General features: G+C 44.8%; 1 protein-coding gene across 1 annotated transcript in view; it reads right to left on the bottom strand.

Annotated features, from left to right (window-relative positions):
* Positions 1-23,050, bottom strand: part of LOC118288973 (speckle type BTB/POZ protein) — a 181,889-nt gene extending 158,839 nt beyond the window's left edge. The window contains 5 exon segments of the mRNA XM_035615584.2: positions 129-276; positions 14,622-14,755; positions 21,014-21,069; positions 21,914-22,023; positions 22,979-23,050. Of these exon segments, the coding sequence (XP_035471477.2) occupies positions 129-276; positions 14,622-14,755; positions 21,014-21,069; positions 21,914-22,023; positions 22,979-23,050 (520 nt within the window).
* Positions 23,051-24,119: the final 1,069 nt, after the last annotated feature.

Raw genomic sequence — 24,119 nt, forward strand, 5'->3', positions numbered from 1 at the left:
TTTCAAAGACGTCAGAAAACAGGAAGCATGTCGGGGGGGGGGGGGGGGGGGTTTGTACCTAAGTAAAAAGATTGTCTCCATCCCATTTTACAAGATGTGACAAAGGAAAAGTACGTCCTTACCTGTCAGGATGGCTTTGTGCGCCTGGAACTCCAGGGAACAGTTGGTGAATCTTGAACTGTCCCACAAACCCCTGAGCTCTTCGGCCGGACGGCAGTCAGAAAACGTCACCGCGCCCATCGTGTCATGGCCCAGGAAGTCCTGCACCACGCTCAGCTGGAAACACACACACACACACACACACGTAGTTCAGCTGGTCTGCATGTTGTAATCTTTTTTTTTTTAACACGCAAGGTCATAATTCTAGTGCGAACTGTTCCTTTTAACACACTCACTGGTTCACACGGAGGCTAATAAATAGCATGCAATGTTCATAAATAAAAAAATAAAAAAAGGAAAAAAAAAATCAGTCAATCAAAACATGCTGTGAATGATTAATGTGTCTTCTCTGCCTCGGTAATCAATACGGGGGCTATTCAAAGACAACCCTATTCTTCCCTCTTTATCCAATCAGACCGGCTACACTCTCGAGTGTGTGTGCGTGTGTGTGTGTGTGCATGAGAGTTGTCTGTATGTCTTCCCCGCTGACTTCACCACCTGTTCCAGACAATGTCAACCAGACTCATTTATCTCTCAACAGGCCTCATTGCAAGCACGCACGCACGCACGCACGCACGCACGCACGCACGCACGCACGCACGCACACACTAATTACGAAGCACTCTCTGACTGCCCTGACTGACTTGCAGTTATGTCCCTGCGTGCTGTGCCATTAAATCATAACAAGTAAATGACTCAGCTGCAGCCTGTTTGAGAACAGAGTTGTGGTCAATCGACAGGTTAGTTATAGCTGCAATTTGTAATAAAAGCAAACACTGACTCAGATAGAGCGATAGATTATTGAAGTACATCGACAGAGTATTGAGGCACAGAGGGTAAAGTTCTGAGAAATCAAGGTTTCTGATGTAAAGTTCTATTAATTCAGCCATTAACAATGTATGAAAATAGTGAATGTTAAATAAAGTGAGTATTAAATCTTCCAAGATAGACAGAAAATCAACTGAAATAACAATGAGCATCCGTGTTAAAGAGTTTCTGGTGTTCCAGCCAAAACGGAACTTATTGTTTTTGGCCTAAATGAGAATTTAATGTGGCTCAGGCTTAGAAAATATGAATCTGTTGTAGCAATTAACCACTCAAGACTTTTTCCTCGTCAAAAGTGTTCATGACAGCTAATCAAACAGACATGACGAAACCCAATAAAAAGGGAGAGAGTTGTGTTCACTGGTCTAGTTTACAAGTGAATCCATTTCAGAAGTCAACAACAGCATTCTTTTGTTTTGGGTTCAAATTTTACAGAAAATACTTCTTTTTCATGGATGTATTGGAAGATAACAATGTCAGTTTGCCACGTTTCCTTTTTTCTTTATAAATGTGTCTGAGATGAGTCACACAGTTTGTCTCCCTGGACAAAAAATTAAATATATTGCAAACCAGTGTTGCAGATGTGGATCCACTTCAACCACTCACCACTTTTTACAACCTTGATACGCTGAACTGTGTTCAGATGAAGTTATTGTTACCGATACTGTGCAGCCCAGGCTGAAAAAAAAAACTGTCCAACAACTCGGGTCAATGTAATTCAACACTTGTTGGCTCAACCTCATTTTGAGTTCAATAAACCAAACGTACTGCAGATTGAAAAACAAAGCTCTGACGAACCAAACTTTTTCATCCTGATCAAGTTAAGCTGACGCCATTAACGTAACCAAAAAATGTTTTTGGTACAGATGAGACAAAGTAATCGGTCAGTCTCGCGGCTCTACGTCGCCAATGAAGACGTTTGTCAAAAATAGAACAGTAAAAATCTTGCTGTGACAATTTCACACATAATTAAATTAACACAATAAAAAAGACAAAATTACATTTAAAGATCTTTTAACACTGCAGTACATTCTTAAAAAGAAAATGTCATTATAATAATATAATAATATCAAACACTCACACTGAGCAATTATGACTGTCAGATTCCAAACATCCAAACTCAAAGGGCCGATACCTCCTACAGCATCCTTGCAAACTGACCTTGCAGTTTAAGCTCGAGCCGAGGAGGCCGACACCCAGATCAAACCCCCCCTTCATCCCTCCCCATCCAGAGTTCTGCCCGCCCATTCGCCCGTTGCCACATCCATCCATCCACCTATTCACCTCGCACAGAAAACAGCCCCAGAAAAGGAGGAGACGCGCGTACAATAGAGAAGCGCATGGCAAGCAGGAAATTGAATGTCAAGGAACCTTGTTTGCTCCTGATGGAGGTTTGAGGGTTCGCCCGCAGGAGACAGACAGAGAGAGGGAGAGAGATAATAAAACAGGGGAGGAGAGTGAGAAAAGGGGAAGATATAGGGATAATAAAAAGGCTGAGAGGATACAGATGCTAGAGATACCAAGTGACGGACGGACAGAATAGAGAGAGAGAGAGAAAGAGGACACAAAGAGGGATAGAGGTGTGAGCGAGCGAGCGAGAGCTACAGTTGGAGATGTTCTCTCGTGAGCAGCAACTCATTTCTGGAAGAGACGTTACAGGCACGGAACTGTGTGTGTGTGTGTGTGTGTGTGTGTGTGTGTGTGTGTGTGTGTGTGTGTGTGTGTGTGTGTGTGTGTGTGTGTGTGTGTGTGTGTCTACATCCCATTGGGGACTTCAGTCTGAATACACTGTCCCTTGAGAACCTGTGTCACTGTGGCAACTAGAATTAGTAGTGGTTTAGGTTATGTAAGGACGCTTCGGACTTTTCAGTTTGGTCTGAACTCAAATTGCAGGTGTGAAAGTTTCCTCGGACCAACGGACCAAAATTTGGTTCGACCCAAAAGCGGTGGTCTCGGTCCGAATCAAACTGAACCTTTCGTTAGAATTGTGAAAACAATTTTTTGGGATGGTTCGGACTTTCGGACCAATTACAGGCAGTTGAGGCAGCCAGCTATTGCAGAAGAAGAAAAAGATCATGAAAATAAGTGAGTCGCGGTCGCACCAGGGGAGAGGACACAAAATATTTCACTGCAATTTGGTCCGATGAAACTATAAAAGGTCAAACTTGAAAAAACGCATAAAATTGCCAACATGTAGAACTTGTTTTCTTAGAAGAGAGAGAGGATCTGGTGAAAGTCTTCCCGCCAAATTGACAACCCACTGACGTCACACGCACACCCGTCTACAAACCAATCAGAGTCAAGTACAGGGAAACTCAGCCCACGTAGGAGATGACGACAGGAGTCGTAGGATTGTCATGTAACGTTCTGTAGTGCGCTCATGAAATGGCCACGTGAAAATTAAAACGAACCGGATCAAATATATACAATGTAACAAAAACACGAGCGTTGGGTCGGACCTTGGTCCAGACTTTGTGTAGTGGTAAAAAGTCTATGGGAAATTATTATATAGTATGAGCAATGTTAATATTTATGCTTGTGTATTAACGTGTGAGTGTGTGTGTCACAGTCTGATTTTTCCACAGCTGGCTCTATTAATCACACTCCAGAAAAGATGCAGGCTCGGCTGACTGACACGCATCCATCTCCACGTATTCTCCGAGGAATGCTCATGAACAAATTCTCATGAGTAACGAGAAGAGACGCTGTGGCATTCCAGAACGACTGATTAACCACACAGAAAAGGCAGAGAGAGAGAGAGAGAGAGAGAGAGAGAGAGAGAGAGAGAGAGTGAGCCCAAGTTGGAATGAAAAATGGCTTTGGAAGAGGAGGAGGTGATGGAGGAGGAGGAGGAGGATGAGGAGGATGAGGAGGATGAGGGTGAGGAGGAGGAGGAGGAGGAGGAGGAGGAGGATGAGGAGGATGAGGGTGAGGAGGAGGAGGAGGGCGGCCAGTGCGGCTCTGTGTCCCGAGTACACTGAAAAAAATAAATAAACAAGTGCTGAAATTGGAAAGGAAGCCAGCGAGGCGGGTCAATGTGTCTCAGTATAAATAGCCCAATTAGCATGGAGGAACCGTAGCCGCAGCTCTGAGACGCAGCGCGGTGAAGCCGCTCTAATTACTGGCTAACTTGACCAATTATTCCACTGTTTAACCAGGCGGAAACTCAAACCGCAGCACCTGGTTATTCAGACGCACTCGCTGCCACCGACAGGTCCTCACGCTATTAGCTGTCATCTTCGGTCAATGTCAACTTCCTCCTCCTCCTCCTCCTCTTCGAGCTGCGTTGCATCTTCGCTGCTTCTTCAACACGCCTCCTTGTACTGGGAGAGATGGGCAGAGATTGTTCATAAGCTCCGACGTTACGACGTCTAATAGGCATTTCGCATATTCCCAATCCGGATTCCGCATCCCCGTCTCTCTCGGTCCCCTGTGCAGTTCGCAGAGGGATCGATATGAGCAGTTCCACGGTATTGATGGTTGGTGTCTTTCTGGTGATCTACATGTAGAGTTGTATCCACCTGGTTGTACGTGTACATTTACTGGACGACAAAAATGTCAAAGAAAAAATTAACATTTCCTGACAAAAGTCAGCATCTGTTTGACAAATCTCATTTGATTTGGAGAACTTTAAAAATCAGCCAGCGAATTTTAATCACAACCCCTTAATAGAAAATGTTGAGGGTTGGTAATTAATTTTACTGTTAATAATTGGGCTAAATTGTAAAGTTTCACCTGGTAGCGCTAGAGGAAAGGTCACAGGCTATTATTAAAATCCAACAGTTTTTTGTTTGTTTGGACCATAGACTGTGTAAAAAAAAATTCACGTGGTCAACGGTTTCCGGAAAATGAAGCTAATACAGAAGTGCCTGAACAAAAAAACAACAGTAATGAAGAATCATCGCAGCTGAATCACCACAATCATCATTTGTTTTGGTGATTAAGTTCCCAAAGAGATAAGTATTTACCGACGCCGCTCGCCTCCCAGTTAGTTTCCTCAGACATCGAGACGGAACCTCCAGGCAACGCAGAGTTAATATTGAGTTTCCGCACCCAGATGATTTATTCATAATGCATCAATCTTCTCTGCCTGTTTATGTGTTTGGTTATGGATTTACAGTGTTTTGCCATGCGTGAAATAGTTTGGAGAGAGAGAGATAGAGTGGGAGAAAAAAAAACATCAAATCAAATGAAATTCTTTAAGTTATGGAACATTTGTTCTTTAACCTCCCTCGTCTCAATTTTCAGTCATTTTCGAACACGCGGGCAGAGATCAGGGACACAAACAGACTCGTGGACAGACACTTGCATACAGACACTTGCATAACGTGAGTTGATAGGATTTTAGCAAGTTTTTTTAAGTATGCTAACTCCATATTAGGGCTGCATTTCTGTCCCCATATGCATGAAAATGTGTTATTAGTCTAGTTAGTTATGACTTACATAGAAATAAGCACCTGTCTGATTGAATGGATAACTAACAGTTTCCATCTGTGCCTGCTGATCTGACCGGAATCTAAGTTAATTGTGTTTTTATGACAGATGACCGATCTTTTCCAAAGACTTGTGTGTAAATAATTTTTTGAGACATTCTTCTGAGTGATAAACTACCAACTAACCCTCAGGGCAGGGTTCTTTCTGACAGAGGCAGAGTTTGACAGTAAGTTTCTGAAATGGCTGCCAGGTCGATTGTGTCTTTATGACACACACACACACACACACACACACACACACACACACACACACACACACACACACACACACACACACACACACACACACACACACACACACACACACACACACACACACACACACACACACACACACACACACACACACACACACACACACACACACACAGGTGTACATACCATTGTGCCTCAGCCTTATCATTATTTTTGGCCTGTATAAATATCACCCGTGGACTAATGTTTGCTGAACAAATGTCAGCGGTGAGTCGACGAGGTCAGGTCAACAGAGCAGCTGAGGAGAGGAGGACAACACAACAACAACAACCTGATTCACTGCGTTCAAACTCTTCACATCCAATGCAGCATTGAAATTATGTACGTGAATTTTTTTGGGGCCTGAATTTGAACCATCACATTTGAAGAACTGAAGTTTTTTGTGTGAAACTGTAGCTCATTGTGTACCTCACTCCGATCGGGAGGAGGCTGCACTTGTGTTTGAACAATGTTTTGTTTTTAAGTTATTGATCCGGAAAAATGTCTAAAATCAGTGATCATCCATCCAACCAAACCGCTGTGGCCTGTAATTTCAAGCAGTTACTTGATTGGCTGGATGTCAGTTCGAGTTCACACAGAATCGATTCCTTATCCTCGGTGTACCGGATATTGCATCTGAATTATTTATTTTATTTATTACCAAATTTAGGGATCTGAATTTGGCCTGTTGAATTTGAGGAACTCAAATGTTATATATGATTTGAATTTTTCAACGGAAAAAAAAAAAATGGGGACTATGATTTTGTGAACTTTGAAAAACAAAAGTGAAAATCAGCTACTGAAATTTTGAAACGTTGAATTCGGAGGCAAAACATCCACGTACATAATACAATATAATTTAATTTGGGTTTAACTTTGTTGTTGACAAGTTATCACCCGGCTCTTTAAGCTCCACACAGACTGAGCAAATCAACGCAACAGCCGCTCTCTCATTCACCGATTCATTCATAAAGTGATCGCCCTGATTTAAAAAAAAAACCCACTAGTGTGCACTAGAGACAATTTGGGACAAACACGGGATGCATCGTTTTCTCACATCTTTGCGCCTGTAAAATCCAATTTATTCCTTTTTTTAGAGTCTGTGACAAATTATTTTTGAACAATATGTTCATATTCTCCCTTTCAAGCAGGCGAGTCACAGGTTCACACGGAGGAGAGAGAGCAACACGCTCCACTGGACTGGTACAAATCACGTTTGGCGACATTTCTGACTTTCTGACAGACAGTTTGACAAGACACATGCAATTTAAAAAATGAATTTTGAATTTTGGAAAAAGTTAACAAATTGACCTATACCATACTGAATTTCACACCAACTCATTATTGTGCATGTCCCCTTAACATGTTGAATTGTCTTGTGTGTTGAATCTAATCTTATCACATTGGTTGTTGCTTCATATGTATTTTTAATGCACTGGACTGTTGACTATGCATCAAGATGTTTTCACGTCGGCCTCAGTGATGGAGAAGACGCTCGTCACCGATCGCTGCAGACAGACGATTCTCCATCAACACTTCCTAACAGAGGCAACCGCACCAAACTAAACGCCCGGGGACAATTGGAAAATCTATTATTATAATAAATCAAATTATTAAAATGTCAAACAAGTATTTTCTTTCTTTTAAAACATATTCTGTATCATATCTACGCTGTGTTTCGAATAAAAATATATACAAACAAGGGAACAGCAGCTCAGAGACGGTGATGCATCATAGCTCTATCATGGACTGATATATCTGATGGAAAATTGATTGGAATTTAACTTCAAATCAAATGTTTTAACTGTAAACGGTGGATGGAAACACTGAACATTGTTTTATCACACAACACGCCTCAAGACGTAACGTGGTGGATCTATTTTAGCTGATGACGGAGACACGTGTGACCAATAAGCACCAGTAGTGTCAATAAAAAAACATGTAAATACACACAACATGCACACGATTCACTTTTTCATCTAGAGCAGCTTAATAGATCTGTAATCTCTACACTGCGTCTGAAGCCCCCGAGCACAGGAGTCATCACCAGCTCTTTATAATGCACGGCTCGCCCTCCTCTCTCCAGCCAGCCAGAGTAAACAGGCCTGATGTTGGCTGGGTGTCACAGATGCACTAGGCAGCTCTCTCTCTCTCTCCCTCCCTTCCTCATTGGTTGCACACACACACAAACACAAAAAAAAAAATCCCAAAACATTCCGAGCAACGACAGGATACTTCAGATAGGAGGCACCGGGCGTCGGAGTGAGCAGCCCCTCTGGCAGCTACACCACAGGTCACTGAACCGATTAATACAGAGAATAATAACAGAATCTGATATGGTCCTGACATCATTAAACAAAAAAATGGCCCCCGAATCCCGAAGCAATTAAACAAAAGTCCAAAAATAAACACTTCATTCGCAGGAACGACGACAGAAAGAACCTCACCTTCTTTAATTAAAGGCTCTTCATTTCATTCATTTATTAAAGAGCATAACAGAAGGGCTAATTTTTGCTGAGCTGACAACATAAGCGTTTGAAGATTATAAAAATTGAGAATTTGTTTTTTTATTTCTGGGGGAAAAAATGAGGTAGAAATCAAAACAGTAAACCTTTGGGTGGTTTGTCTGCGCAGCTCCGGACACAACAGACCAAACAACAGAGACAATTATTAACACCATCAACAGGCACAGCAACCACCACCAGCTATTGTGTCTAAGCTTTCCTTAGAATTTCCATGATATGATCTATGCCTCCAAAAATATAGTTTTCACTATTTGTTTTCAAGTCTGCCATTTCTGCGTTGAATTGCAATACGTGCCTGAGATTCACCGGACCTATGGATTATGACTTCAAAACTGATGAAAACACGATGAGTCCCTCTTTTTTGGGGGGGCGGGGGGCGGGCAGCGACTCGAAAAATGTAACAAAGACAAGTCGCAAATATCCTCTACTCCAAAATGTTATCTTTCCCCTCAAGCAACCACGGCGCTGTATGAGCCCGGTCGTGCGTGACGGCGGTCATTTCATTTACTGTGCGGCTGTTTTGCGGTTTCTCCAGCGTCTCGGACGCATTGTCAGGCAGGTCGGCTTCCTGTCGACAGAGGAACTCTGGTGAATCTGCCAATAAAGAGGCATATTTCATGCATGATTTGGAGCCAAGCTACTGAACCAGCGTTGTGGCCTGTGTGCCGCCGACTCATAGCCAAGTGTGTTGTGTGTCTGGCCGACTGTGCCACGAGCTTTAAACATGGGCTTACACACACACACACACACACACACACACACACACACACACACACACACACACACACACACACACACACACACACACACACACACACACACACACACACACACACACACACACACACACACACACACACACACACACACACACACAGTATTACCCCCGAGCATGAGCTTGTGTCTGTGAGCACCAGTCATTTGGGAGAATCACACGCACTTAAGTGTTTCGCTTTGAGACTCTGAAGTCTGATCTACAAATGCTTGAAGGAAGCGTCTGGACAAAACAAAATAAATGAATTAGCAGGAAAAGTTGCCCGGTTTCTTTAACTTCTGGGGTCTTTAGTCTGGGAGCAGCGACGAGCTTTTGATGGGTTTTAAAAGACCTGTTAATGTGGTGTTGGTGCAAAAGTGTTGCAAAAGGATCTATTATGGCTCACAATTGGTTGCCAAGTAGCAATCATAGTGGAAACGCCACTGCGAGAGAAGGATCAAGCTTTTTATTTGTGTATCGTGCCCTCAATCAGAGTTTTCATTTTCATCTCTGTGATTGGATCTTCAATCCCCTTTTCAAAGAATCAAAACATAGACTGTGTATCAGGGCTGCAACTAACGAACATTTTCATTATCGATTAGTTGTTTGGTCCATAAAATGTTTCCCAAAGCCAGGATTAAGTTTATGTTTGACCACACGCCAAAGATATTTTACTGTCACAGAGGAGAAATGAAACCAGAACATATTTATATTTAAGAAGCTGAAATCAGAGAATTTTGACATTTTTTCATTAAAACTACTTTGACCGATTCAACAATCATCAAATAGTATGCGATTAATTTAGTAGTCGATTACTAATTGATTAATCAATTAACAGTTGCATTTCTACTGTCTATATCAATTGACGTTGTAACCGGATCCGGAAAATGACGCCAATGCAGAAGAGCCTGACGCCTGTATTTTCTGGACTCACCAGCAGAGGGTGACTCTAAAAGAAAATGATCCTTCTCACTTGATTCATAACATCAGTAAACATTTTCCTGAGGAGTTTATGGTTCTATCTCTAGTTTCAAGTCGTCTTCAAAACAGCATCATGTTCATTTTGTAAATCGCGGTCAAATAAAGACGATAAAGCACCAGAGCAGCGTGATTGACAGCTGGTACCGTCCTATCAGTGAATGGCCACAGGTGTAGGTGGACAAGCTCTCAGTCAGACCACACCCCCAAATCGACCTGCGTGCATTCACTAACAAACATATTAGACCTCACTCCCCACAAATCAAGTATTGTTATTTTCTTCCACCTCTTGCCGACACAAACCCAAATCTCTTTGTGCATCCTTTCTCCCTCAGCAACTTCCTCCCTGCGTGCTTGTATGTGTGTGTGTGTGTGTGTGTGTGTGTGTGTGTGTGTGTGTGTGTGTGTGTGTGTGTGAGTGTGAGTGCAGTGGCAGGGAGGGAGCAGCTGGAGCATCTGCAGTCGTCTCCTCTTGACAGCAGCGCAGCATATGGCAGGGCCCCGTGAAGGATGGGTGCTGTCACCCAGCAAAGTGCTTACCCACCGACAGGAGAGGCGAGCCGCACTGACGCTATGAGGAAGAGGAGGAAACAGCTGAACATCAGCCCCCCCGCTCATTTATTCTCCCGCCGCCTTCGCCGCCGCCGCCCCCCGGGAGGGGAGGGGACGCGGTGGAGGAGCCTTAAAGGAAAGACCCCCGACCGGCGAGCGGTGGCCAAGACGCCGGTCGCGATGCATTACGGCGAAATCACGTCCAAAAGACGAGTGCATGTGCGGAAGATAAACCAATCAGCAAGAAAAAAGAAAAAAAAGGCAGGCTCATTTTCCAATTTGCACATGCAGGCTGATCGTCACACGTGCACTCATCACCCTTCTGTGCATGAGCCTGCATGAGTTGTTCCCATATACAGTATATTGATACTGAACATGCAGAGTGTCAGATTTAAGGCACTTATTCTACCACGTTACAAATTACCAAAGCAGGGGGAGGCACGTTTAGTTGAACTATATGTGATATTATAGTTGTGTCTGCATGACGGATACATGTCGGCCTGGGTGATGTGGAGAAAAATAAAATCTCTGCTTTGTGCATCATCCTATCTTGATGTGGCTCTAACTCTATTCCAGCCACATGATTGGTTCAGCACAGCGCTTTTATATCATAGGGTGGAATCAGTTCTATCGAAGTTATATCGACCGTGTCTATTAAGGACAAGTTATTTTGCGATAATTATCTCTATCGTTTCATCGCCCAGCCCTAGATACAGGGAATATCAGTGCTTGTCCTACATGATGGGGCTCCTGAAGCCAAAGCGGACCAGAGAGGAGGAGAGGATGGCCTCTGTGAAATAAACCAGATGTGTCCAGCAGCTGCAGCCCTCCGACTCTCTACGTCCGACCGACTGAAGGTGAGAACGACTCGTGCTCCTCGGTTGCTTTTCAGGAGCCAATTTAACGTGACTGACGGACGAGATTCACCATAAATCTTCTCCCTTCCCCAAAACAACCCCCTTCCCCTTTAAGTCAGTCAACCCAAACTTGCAGAGCAGTAACCCCCCCCTCCCCTCCCCGTGTCAGTCAGTGTCTGCCGGTGAATCATGACAGCGCCAAAGTTGGTGGGATTTTTCCCTCGGAGCCTTCGGGAGCCGACGTGTCTGTGCGGTATTGGGAAAAACTTCCCGAGCCATCATGATCATCTATTCTATAGCGTGAACAGCGAGATAGCGAGTGGATTCTCGCCGCGCTGACGGGGAACGAGAGGTGTGAGGTGAAGAGAGAGAGAGAGAGAGAGAGAGCGAGGATTTAATATCCTATACCTCTGCGTCTCATTAGAGGAGGGATGAGAGAATGAAAACCCAAATCCAAAACCATGTTGCCCTTTTGTTTTGTTTTTTATCTACTTTGTCTTGTCCCCCCGCCCCCCTCATTGCTCCATGCCACCCAGCGTGCCCACTTTCCCTGAAAACCGCCTCTCCTTCGATCTCCTTCCCCATTCTTCTTCTTCTTCTATCTCTCTGTCCCCCGTGCCCTCTCTTGACAGCAGGCGCAGCACCTTTAATGTGAGCTATCTCCTCATTAAATACCTGCAGGTGTCTACGGCAGCGATGGAGAGGGGGAAAAGAGGGGAAAGTGGAAGACAAAGAGAGATACAAAGAGAGAGACGGAGAGTGGCAGCTGGCGTTGTTCAGGCCCTCGCTCCCGACATGAAATACAGCCAGATTCCCGGCGCTGAATTTGAATGACTTATGTCTCCGGAGGTGACTGAACAGAGCGCCGGGACCAAGGGGTCAGGAGGAGACGTTGAGCCGGTAGGTTCGCCCCGCCTCACCGTGATCTGGCTGTTTTCCTTACAGCCTCTTTGACACTCTCCTTACACAGGGGGGGGGAAGAAAGACGAGGAGTGACGAAGGAGAGCAAAGAGAGAGGATGAGCAGAAGTGGAAGGCAAGGGACACGGGAGAGAGGTGAAGGAAATATGAAACTGGGATGCTCAAAGTGGGAGGTAGCGAGAGATGAAAGGAAACGGGGAAAAGAGGAGGAGGAGGAGGAGATTGGGGTTTTGAACGAGAGATAAGATGGAGAGGGGGAAAAAAGAGAAAGTGGAGATGAGAGAAGAAGAAGGAGCTGGTTCTCCGGGGGCCGTGGGGGTTCTCTTAGATACAGGACGGTACCATCTGGACGAGAGCGGAGCCGGAGTCCCTGACGGTAAACACCGGGCAGGAAAACAGATTCAAACACGCCCTCCTCCACACTGTCTTACCACAGCACCGCTACCAATTACCAACTCTGCCAACCGGCCACCGGCCACATGTTTGTGGAAAACATTACCAGAACCTCACTGTTGGCATCCTCGACGTCTTCTGCACTGAACATACACGGTCCAGATTGCATTTTTTTCACCAGTAGGTTTTAATTGATTTTAAATACTGCTGCCTGTTTATATATCACATATCTGATATGAACTCTTTTGGTAAACCTGCAATTTACCATTATTTTCATTATCTATTAATCCGTGGATTATTTTCTCGATTAGTTGTTTGGTCCATAAAATGGTGAAAAATGTCGACCGTGTTTCCCAAAAAAAACCAAGAAGATGTTTTGCTTCGTCCACACACCAAAGATATTCAGGTTACTGTCATAGAGGAGCAAAGAAACCAGAAAATATTCAAATTTAAAGATGAAATCAGGGAATTTTGACTTGTTATTTTTCATAGTAACTACTTGAACCGATTATTCGATTATCGAAATAGATGGCGATTAATTTAGCAGTCGACTACTAATCGATTAACTGTTGCAGATCTACTCTTTTGAACCTCTCAGGTCCTAATATCTTAAAAAAAAAAAAAGTTAAGTAAAGTTTGGTTTAAGTTTAAGAAAACTCAGCTTATTTTAAATCACAGGAAAAAAAAAAATTTTCTATTTTATTTTGCACAGTTTTTTATATCAAACACATGGATTTTTTTTCTGCTTGTATGCTATAAAAAAATCTGGGATTTTTTTGCTTGTTCATCAGCAGCGCTGGCTAATTACCCCAGCACAGATGATATGATGTACGGTTGGAGAGGAAGTGGCCACCGAGGAGTTGAACCAGCAACCCTGCCCCCCCCCATCCCTCCTAACTAACTAATCCTTCTCTCCTCCAACTCATTCTCTCCATCAGACAGTCTCATCCTCAAACTTACGTCCCAACGAGACACACGTCGGCAAAAACACACACACACACACACACACACACACACAATACACCTCTACCTCCCGCCCCCTCCCACATGGCTCTTGAGAAGCAGCGCTGCCCCTCCTACCCCTCTGTCAATAAGCCCAGTTTGGAAACACTTTAAACAGACTTGCACATTGCTCCACTACAAAAAGGAAAAGAAAGAAGAAAAAAACTTCCAAGACATGCTCTCCTCGATACCCGCAGGGTTAATTAGAATTGTTTTAAACAGCCACTGCCATGCTTTTTAAACATTTATGGGGGTGCATGCATTACAACTAAGGCATTAACATATCCGGAAAAAGTTTAACCTCTTCTCTTTGCTCCCTGACTCCGGGAGACAGAGGACAGTTGACCTCTGCTGCCCCCTGTGTTACAGCTGGAAAACAACAAGGGGATTTATTTATTTATTTTTATTTTTTTGGGTGGGGAGGAGCAGCAGCCGGCTTTGGATCAGAGGAAATCGGAGCAAAGCCACCATGCAGGCTGCATGACAATCAGCCCTGCATGTAAGCAAGGAGAGAACGAGAGAGAGAGATCTAAACCCAGAGGCAATGTAGTACCAATAAAAACATACATTATTCACTAAGCGGGACGTACAGTGAGCGGTAGTGTTGAATAAAAAGGAACGAGTGGAAACGGGAAATTACAGTTGTGATCACTCAAAAAAACCCAACAACAAACAAGAAACGTAGATGTTTCAACAGCCGGTCATAATTATTATTATTGTTCTTGGGGAAATCCAAATAGTTCTATAGTATGTAAACAGAATCCAGCATCGGTATGATGATGCGACATCTCCAATTTTGGTTTTTAATGGTTCAACTGTATTTGTCTAGCCCGTCTGACGAATAATAATTTTTGATCGAGCAGGCCGTGCTTTGAATTTCTACTGAAGTTTGAAGAAATGTCATTTTTTTATTCTTATTTTTTTGTTACCTCGCAGAACAGTGTCAGTTTGTCGTCTGGCAGCAGCAGCCGCCCGCGGGCCTCGTCCAGCAGGAAGTCCCACCCGATGAACTTTTTGAAGCCCCAGTCCTTCGCCTGGACAAAGCGGTACGCCCTCTGGCTCTCTGCGAGAAAAAAACGAGAGAGAACAAAGGTGACTATTTCGGAGACTCACACAATGTGATCAAGCCCTGTATGTGTGTGCATAAAAAAAGGGGAAAAGTTTGTTATGAGTCACGGCCATAAGCGGCGGAGGAACAATGGGTGAAAAAAAGTGTCTGGGTGCAGGAAGTGTTGCCTGCAGGGAGCTTTTAACACTTCAGAAGAAAACAGAATGTCTCTCTCTCTCTCTCTCTCTCTCTCTCTCTCTCTCTCTCTCTCTCTCTCTCTCTCTCTCTCTCTCTCTCTCTCTCTCTCTCTCTCTCTCTCTCTCTCTCTCTCTCTCTCTCTCTCTCTCTCTCTCTCTCTCTCTCTCTCTCTCTCTCTCTCTCTCTCTCTCTCTCTCTCTCTCTCTCTCTCTCTCTCTCTCTCTCTCTCTCAGTCCCTCCATCCTCTCGCTGCCACATGAAGACGAGTGGTAAACACGAGACAGGAACTGCTGCGCCTCTTTGGCCAAAAAGTGAGAAATTGCAGGGATCAAAGCGGTCCAATTATCATGTGTTTATGGAGTGCCAATTATCTCTGACAGTGGCAGGAAGGATTCTGTAACACTCAGTCGCACTACAAAGACGCAGGGAAAAAGGTGCTGGAGCTCTGGTGTGCAGAACAGTCGAACAGTGTGTGTGTGTGTGTGTGTGTGTGTGTGTGTGTGTGTGTGTGGGGGGGGTGCGGTCGCCACCGTCTGCAGTCACCTCACTGTCACAGATGCTTCGCAAACGCAAAAGGTCCAAAGATAATGGGCCGCGACTGCCGCAGAGATCACCAGCAAATTAAAGCTAATTGCCGATGGAAGGGAAAACACGGCACTGACACGTCGTTTTAGCAAGTAGCTGTAGCTCTGTCGGAGGGACGTAACACCCGTTCTGTAGAGGGATTACATCGTTCATCATTTTGTTAATGAGACGATAATGCTTCCTCGGACGCCGCTCCCGGGATTTCTGGATGTGTGTTCGGTTGAGCCGAGCTCCGGCGACACATACGTCGTGCACAGTTTATCATTTATGATATATATTCTGTTGGAGCTACAGTAAATCCATCCACAATCTAGATCCAATTCACGTATTAATACTAGATGACGAATAATCATTTGAATCTTCCATGAAAGGCACAAAGTGGTCAGAGACTCCCGTTTAAAGCTATAAGCTACACAATCACCACATACCAAGAGGTCATCACCTCTCACACTCACACATCCGCCGTGTGTGTGTGTGTGTGTGTGTTTAGCCCCGGCGGTTCAAACACACTCCTCTTCAAGGCCGCTTCCGCGTAGAAGAGATCCCAACAGGAGATCCGCTGACAGATCACAACGGGACGCTAAGACGAAGTGTCAACGCTACGATTCCTGTGTCAAATCCCCCTGTTTGGATCTGAGGGAGCAGGCAGAGCCACAGAGGGGGGATTGGTGGAGTACAGTGCATAATGCAGTTATTCCCACGACTGCTCATGCAGGGGGGTCTGTCACTGTAATACCCTGCCTCTACAGAGCAAAGGCGGGGGAATCACCCTGCAAACACACACACACACACACACAGTCACATTCATAAGCTTACAGTTAAGTCAATTCACAAAAATTACACATCCATGCCCTCTGCTTTTAACAGACCTCTACTGAATTTATTTGTCTGCCACTATGTAACAGAAAGGGATTTTCCTTTCTCAATATATGGAGCTAAAGCTAAAGTTACGCAACATCCGTACAAGTGCGTTATCATTTTAAACCGGCATATTGAAACTGAAACGACCTCCGTCCACACAAGAGTATGGGCTTCGCATCAGTATTATTCCCCGTTTATTCCACCTCCACGTACACTGGGGGGGGAAAAAGGTGTGACTTCTTCAGCGCTTACCTGGGACAACGAAGTGTGTGTGTGTGTGTGTGTGTGTGTGTGTGTGTGTGTGTGTGTGTGTGTGTGTGTGTGTGTGCTGAGCTCAGCTAATGTCATGCTGCCATGTCCAGTGGGGCATCAGAAACCTGGCACTTGCAGGGAATCAACCGCAGGTCAGTTCGCTGGCGTCAACTCTTTCAGCGAGCGAAGCCAAGGTGACGGACCGTGTGCGAGCACTCTGCTATGAAAACCAAAAAAGAGAGCTGGACAGTGACGGGGGGGGGGGGGGGGGGGGGGGTCGGCGAAACTGCATAGAAAGCATAAAAAAGTGTCACAGCCATAGACTGTATTTATAAAAACGGTAGTCACCTGGTGCGGAAAATGATTCTCTGGAATCACCAGCAGGGGGCGACTCTATAAGAAAATGATCACCCACTTGATTTATAACGTCAGGTAACATATTCCTGAGGAGTTTATCGTTCAATATCTAGTTTCAAGTCTTCTTCAATACAGCACGGTGTTCATTTTGTACATTATGTTCTCATGTAGAGTCAAATAGACGATAAAGCCCCGTTTATGTATTGGAGCGATGATACAGCATGATTAACAGCTGGTGCCGTCCAATCGGTGCACGGTTGCAGGTTTCTCATTAGGGTATGGGAAAAATGTTCAGAAGTTTGTGTGAAAAATCAAACTTGCATATATTACCTATGTATAGATACCACTCAATAAAGCACAGAGGTTCATTCTCAAGTTTTTCTTTACCACACTGCGACGATGCACTATACGTTTCCTGGCGTTTCTCACCCTGCCAAGATAGAAAAGACTGAAGGTGATGAGGGAAGGTGAGAAGAAAAGAAAAAAAAGAGGTCTGAGCTGAAGACAGGGAGAGGGGGAGGGAATCAAAGCAGCGGCGATGCCAGGGGCGCGTATAAGTGAGCAGGGGGCATCCATATTCAGGTGGAGGGCTCGGGGGCTCGGCTGGCACACAGAACGGAGAAGGTCACCACGAAGACGAGCCAGAGTCAACATCTCTCGTCCTGTCTGTCGCTCTTTGGGCCTCATCGTTCGAACTGCTGCACTTGACCACAACACATTCACATCCAATTTCCCCAACTCTCAAAACCTATCGACACAAAAGGACAATTAACACAACTGTATATTTATCTCACCTACACGTTGATTTTGCATTGAGCAGACGGACACACGCATTAAAGTGACAAGCAGCCTTTTCGGAGGAATAATCTAATCTCTATTGAAGATTTAGCTCTACAACGTTGCCTGTCAGCACAAACACTGTCTATCGACGTTCCTTTCCGCCGATGTCAATAGCAACTGATTATGTAAAGACTGACCAATGGACTTCTCTACTCTATTAGCCACGCTCCACGCGCCCACACAGAATGCCTGATCAACTCCATCACTTACCGAGAGGGCAACCTATACTCTGACACGCTCACGGCCTGAGCTTCAATTAACTGAAACAAAATAGTAGTACAAAAATATAGAAGAAGGAAAAAGAAAAAACAACCCTGCTGTAACTCGACTCTCTGGCCAACTCACATACACACACACACACATATACGCTCACTTAGCCTTTGGCTACAACACAAACAAAAACCCATTGTCTGTAGGGGAGAGACTTTAACAAGGAGACTATTTGAATACAAAACAGCTTGCGGCGTGAGGATGAGGACTTTCCATCTCTTCTCTCCGAGCTGTCAGAGCAGGAGTCTGCAGGGGGGCAGCTGTTTTCTCTGGCGAAAGGAGGAGGAAGGAGGAGGAAGGAAGAGGAGGAGGTGGGGGTTGTCAAGAGACAAGTTACAACCTTCCCGACAGCCCTCGGAGGAAAAACCAGCACATTAAGCCGGGGAGAGGAATGATGTGGCCGAGCCGAGAGTACGGGAGTACACGGCGTGGGGATGTGTTGGTGCTGCTGCCAGTAGCGCTGCTGCCTGAATCTATCTCCATTAGCAAGCACGGACCATCAGAGGATCCAGACACAGGAGACACAAACACACACACACACACACACACACACACACACACACACACACACACACACACACACACACACACACACACACACACACACACACACACACACACACACACACACACACACACACACACACACACACACACACACACACACACACACACACACACACACACACACACTCTCTAGTGGGGGCTTAAGGGGCTGACTGATGCGGATGGGGGGTGTTTCATCGGGTAATGTGGAGCTTTTCCAGGCCCCAAAAAAATCTGCCATCGTCGTATATACAGTGCAGCTTTCATGTCTTGGACTGTGTCTGTGCTACTGCAGAGAATCCCTCCGTCCACACCACACCACACACAACAAAAAATCAAAACCTAAACCTCCTCAGAGCGGGGAAGAAGAATGTAACAGTCACTGGTGGTTTGTGAGGGAGATAGAAATTCATGCAGACAACTGCAACACAAACTTCAGCACACACTCAAGAACATCGTTGCCCACAGTTTGAAAAAACATTCCTTTCTCCGCTGATTACTCACTCGTTCTTCTAGGACACAATGTGCATTGTATTAAAAACCCACTCCCCAACAGGGACGGTGTACAAGCAGGGCCGAGCACTGACCTGCCACATAAACAGTCCACAGCCACCACCCAGCTTTCTTAATTAAGTCACTTTGTTTTTTTTGTTTTTCTTGCCTGGAGGGCCTGGATTAAATTGGATTCTAAATGATCCAGAACCGATGGAGCAATCTTTGCTGCCATATTCGTAGATGGAGCGCTCTCTAAACTGTCACGAGTGCACTGGCAGCTGGGTAATTTCCCCCTGCGACAGGGCAGCCATAGCGGAGGAGGAGGGCCCGGGTCTCCCTAAGGGGGGACTGTGGGGAAGATTGGAGGAGGTGCATATGGCAAGAATGGGATGATGGTGTACACCATAGAGCACGCCATTTATAGGAGAAAAGCAAAGATATTGAGAGCCTCTTCAATCGGTGTTCCTCGTATTCTAGATTTTCTGAGGTCATTTAGGGAAGCGTCGCTGTGGAAATGGCAAAAGGTCCGTTTATTACTCATGCCACAGGAAAAATCCTATCCACAGAACCACATAGCCACCAGCATCATGGATAATGGCCAGGGAAAAAAGAATAGAGCCTGATGCTGAGAATGAAGAGGGGGGTATTCAAACGAGACAAGACAAGAGGTGGAAAAAACAATGATAAAAGAAAAAGAAAGCCTTAGGGAGTAGTACGGAAGAGAATTAGGGCCAGGCATTAGAAGAAAAAAAAAGAGGGGAAAGTGGAAATGTCGAGAATGAAGTGGAAATGTTGAGATTAAAGTTGAAATGGCCCTAAAGGACCCTGTTGTTGTGGTACCAGTTCAGCTAGCTGTCACACATCCACGTAAAACTAACTACTACTGTTGGACGCTATCTAAGATCCTGCTATTTGTTTATATCTCTTCGTTACTATTCACTTGTTAATCCAATAGATCATGTGACTATTGGATGGGGGGAGTGGAGTTCATGTGGGGGAATTTCTCTTAGCAGGAAAAATGATTTCCCTTTCTACACAAGCTGCACCGCAGGGGGTTGTACACAGTTTCACAGCACATGCCTCCTGATTCAAACACACTTCCGCCTCCCACCTCTCCCTACCTCCCGCCCGCACTGTCCTCCCTCCCTCCCTCCCTCCCTCCTCCACACTTCCTGTACAGTACGCTGCAGGGTACTGGAGGGGGAGAGGAGGCAGCCAAAAAGCCTAGTAACCAGGAAGCGGTCACATCTGGCCCTCGCTAATTCAATTCCACACAAGTTTGCCTTTTCCTCCCCTCCATAACATAACCTAATTAAAAAATAGGCAGGAATCGGAGGCACATTCATTTCCAATTCATCAATGTGAGAGAGGCAGGCGAAGACTTCTTAAAAAGGTTGGCTCTTTTTTTAATTAAAATCAAAATTGCCCCACGCTACTTTGAATTATATATTTGCTCAGAAATGAATCCAACCGGCCGTGATTACACGAGCCCATATGGCTATCAATACTTCACATTATTAGACACACTTTGGCGTATTAGACACACTCCCCCACCTCCTGCGTTTACACATTTTTCAGCGCCACCAAAGACTCAGGTGTGACAGGAACTTTTAAATTTTGAAACTCTCAAAGTTTTCAGAGCAAATAAAGTGACCGAGAGTCTTTGCTCTCCTCGTCCAGCCCTTAAGGATTTACACGCAAACCGCACACAAGGAAGGGGGAAAAAAAGAAGGAAGAAACAAACTGGTGAGACGGATGAATATTAAACGTAACCTGGTTCTTCATTATTGTATGCAATAATAACATTGCTTTAGAAATGACACTTGCAAAACCCCCCGATAAAGAAAGCTGGGTAAAATACATGCATACTCTTTAATAAAATGCTATCAGTTTCACAGATATCCAAAGACAGCTGCGATGTTATACTGCGGACCAGAGAGGAGAGAGTCTTTTCAACACAAACATAAGCAACGTGCCAATATTTCACTGTCAGCAACAGCGATAAACTGCCAAAAGCAAAAACATTTCACAGCTCAAGTGTGAACGTGCAGAGGACGGGAACACCTCTGCTTTAGTAAAACACTGGTGCTGAAGCAGCGATACGGTGAAACTGTCATAGCACAACATCAATTATTAGCCCCACCTTGATTTCTGGAGCAGGGATTACTATCTAGCAACTTTCTAGCTAACCCCCCTGAACAGCAGTAAAGTACATGAGCAACATATTGAACCAGCGAAGATTTGCTGTGCTCAGTACATCAACGAAAGCTGAGTCACTGTGTTTTCATGGTCACAGAGAGCAGGCTCACTTAGAGATATATCAGAGCTCTGCACAACGTACTTGGTAACATATGGTTTGTTTGATGCACATGCTGTTGTATAGTTTTGAGAGCGGGGAAATGAAGCGCATGCCCATATGGACAATTACTTAACATGTGAAAGCATCTGGATGCTGGGATCCCGCCAAACCATTTGAGACGAAACATTTTCAAAGAGTTCTCATCAAACCAACTATCCGTCTGTCTGTCCATCCATCCATCCACCCACCCATCCATGTCCAGGTCTCCAGACATTCCCTCCAGCTCCTCCAGGGGGATCCCAGGACATTTTGCCAGACCAGGTAGAATATGTAACTTCTCCAGCATGTTTAAATCGTCCCCCTTTCTCTACTCCCATTTGGGCATGCTTCCACAGGAAGGCATCCAGAGTAGTATCCCGATCAGGACGAACATGGCAAAACAGAGAACTCGATGTCGGCCTTTCACTAACCATTTGAGTTTGTCGTGGAAAGTGGAACTTTTGATGACCTCTCCCATCTCTGCGGGACAGCGGCTGAAGTTGTCGACGGTCCACACGTGGGAGAACGTTACCACTTTGATCTGCACAGAGGAGGACAGAGGAAGGGCTGAAACCAGACCTCTTCTTTATTTATATATTTATCTATTCTATATTGGTAAGTGGTGTATGGTCAGCCTGGACTTCAAAACCACACATCAAAACTGCCTTTCATCTCAATAAACACTGACAACAAACAGAGGGAAAGAAGAAAGGATATTGTCAAAGTAGCTGCAGAAAAAATATAAAAAAATGAAAAAATTTGCAAGGACAGAGAGAAGATGGAAAAAAAACCCAGACATCATCAATGACATACTATATCTACCTTGACTCTTAACAGCAGAGTGATATCTGAACTACAAAGGTCTACACTGCAACGACTGAAACAAACACAATCTCTCAACACAGGTGACCTTTAAAAACAAAGACGATGCTGAAAATGACACCAGATTTGGTAAGACAGAAATTATGCTCATAATATTGAATCAGTGAGGAAAAAATACTGGAAAAATCTAGACATGTCCAGTGAGCTGCTCAATCGCCAGAGGACACTTAATCTTGAGTCAGTATGTATACATGTCGTATGTAATTCTCAAGAACATTTAATCCGATCAACTTCAACTGTGGATAACGTAAAATAATCCAATGTGAAATCAGAATAAACGGGTGAACAGCGTTCTGTGGCAGTGAGGGATTGGACACTTTGACGCGAGTGACAAACTGATCACGAACTAACTAATAATCGAGAAAATAATCGACAGATTAATCAATACAGAAAATAATGGTTAGTTGCAGCCCTACTGGATAGACAAGCTTTTTTCCAATGTCCACGACAACAGAGCAAGAGTGTGGGAGCCAATACACTTGATTTTCACTGTTTGTGCTTCAATCAATAACAGCAAATGCACATTCATTTACATGAAACTGTTTCCAGCACCACTTCAGAGGGACGAGTCCTGGAATTCAAGCGCAAACACAACACACTGCGTCCCTACTCACCTGAGTGTAGCACCAGCTCTCTGCCACGGGGCCGCTGGACATCTCTGCCGGGCTGGGTCCTCGTCTGGACATTGCCAGCCTTGACGCAGAGAGAGAAGCCGATGGGGGCCAGAGCAACCAGCCGGGTGTCGGGTGAGGTGTTGGAGAAGGCGGCCAATAATAATAAGTCAAGCTGGCAGCCACTGAGAGCGGCAGAGAGATGAATACAGTACAACGGGACGTCCACACTCCAAAATAGCCACTGGCACCCTGTAGGGACACACAAATACAGTCATTAAAATAACAAGTGAGGCACAATGCTGTAACAAATGTGTGACCTTGCGTATGTTTGACTTCTAAATGAATGGTGGGTGTGACAGAGAGGTATTTTCCCAGTAAATAAGAACGTATGGTTCTGTGAATTCATTAGTTTTAAAGAAAGAGGCGTCAGCATTCAGAGCACAGCGGCGGCACGCGCTCCGCCTCGGCGAAGGGAAGCCTCCCTCTTTATCTGCGCGCCGGCGTCGTCTTTGTTTTTCGCTTTGAGGGGAGCAGAGTGCCGTGGCAGCCGTCTGATTCCAGCCGGGGCTGCGCCGTCTTTCTGTGGCTCTTAAGTGAAAGGGCAAGACGTGAGACTTTCATCTCCAGCTGCCAGTCTTTACTCAAACAAACACACACACGCAAGGTCATTCAATACTTTCCAAAGGCAGCAATGGTTCCTTAGCCATTGCTGCCTTTGGAAAGTATTGCTTAAAGTGCTTAAAGCATTTTTGTTTTTTTGGTGAGTACCCTTATCAAGGATTTTTCTGCCTCTAGACTTTTGAGAGCCGCGGCTGAGAGCATTGTGTTTTCAGGTTTTCTGTTTGTCTGTCAGTCCCATTCGATATCTAAATTTGGCAATCAAACGTCCACTCGAGAATGAATTTTGGCGATCTTACGTGAAAGGTCATGGTCACTGCAGTCTGACTCACTGGATGTAGACAGTGGGTATAAGTCGACCATTGACGACCTATAACTCAAGAATGAAGGCACAATTTTTTTACACATTTTCTGACAGATGTCTAATGACAAAACGAGGACAACATCCAAAAGGTCTACTGTCATTATGATTTTCTGGCCATACACCATAAGTCACAATGATGTCCTGCAACTTGACTGGTCG

This window comes from Scophthalmus maximus, chromosome 17 (genome assembly GCF_022379125.1).
Source record: "Scophthalmus maximus strain ysfricsl-2021 chromosome 17, ASM2237912v1, whole genome shotgun sequence".
Classification (NCBI taxonomy): domain Eukaryota; kingdom Metazoa; phylum Chordata; class Actinopteri; order Pleuronectiformes; family Scophthalmidae; genus Scophthalmus; species Scophthalmus maximus.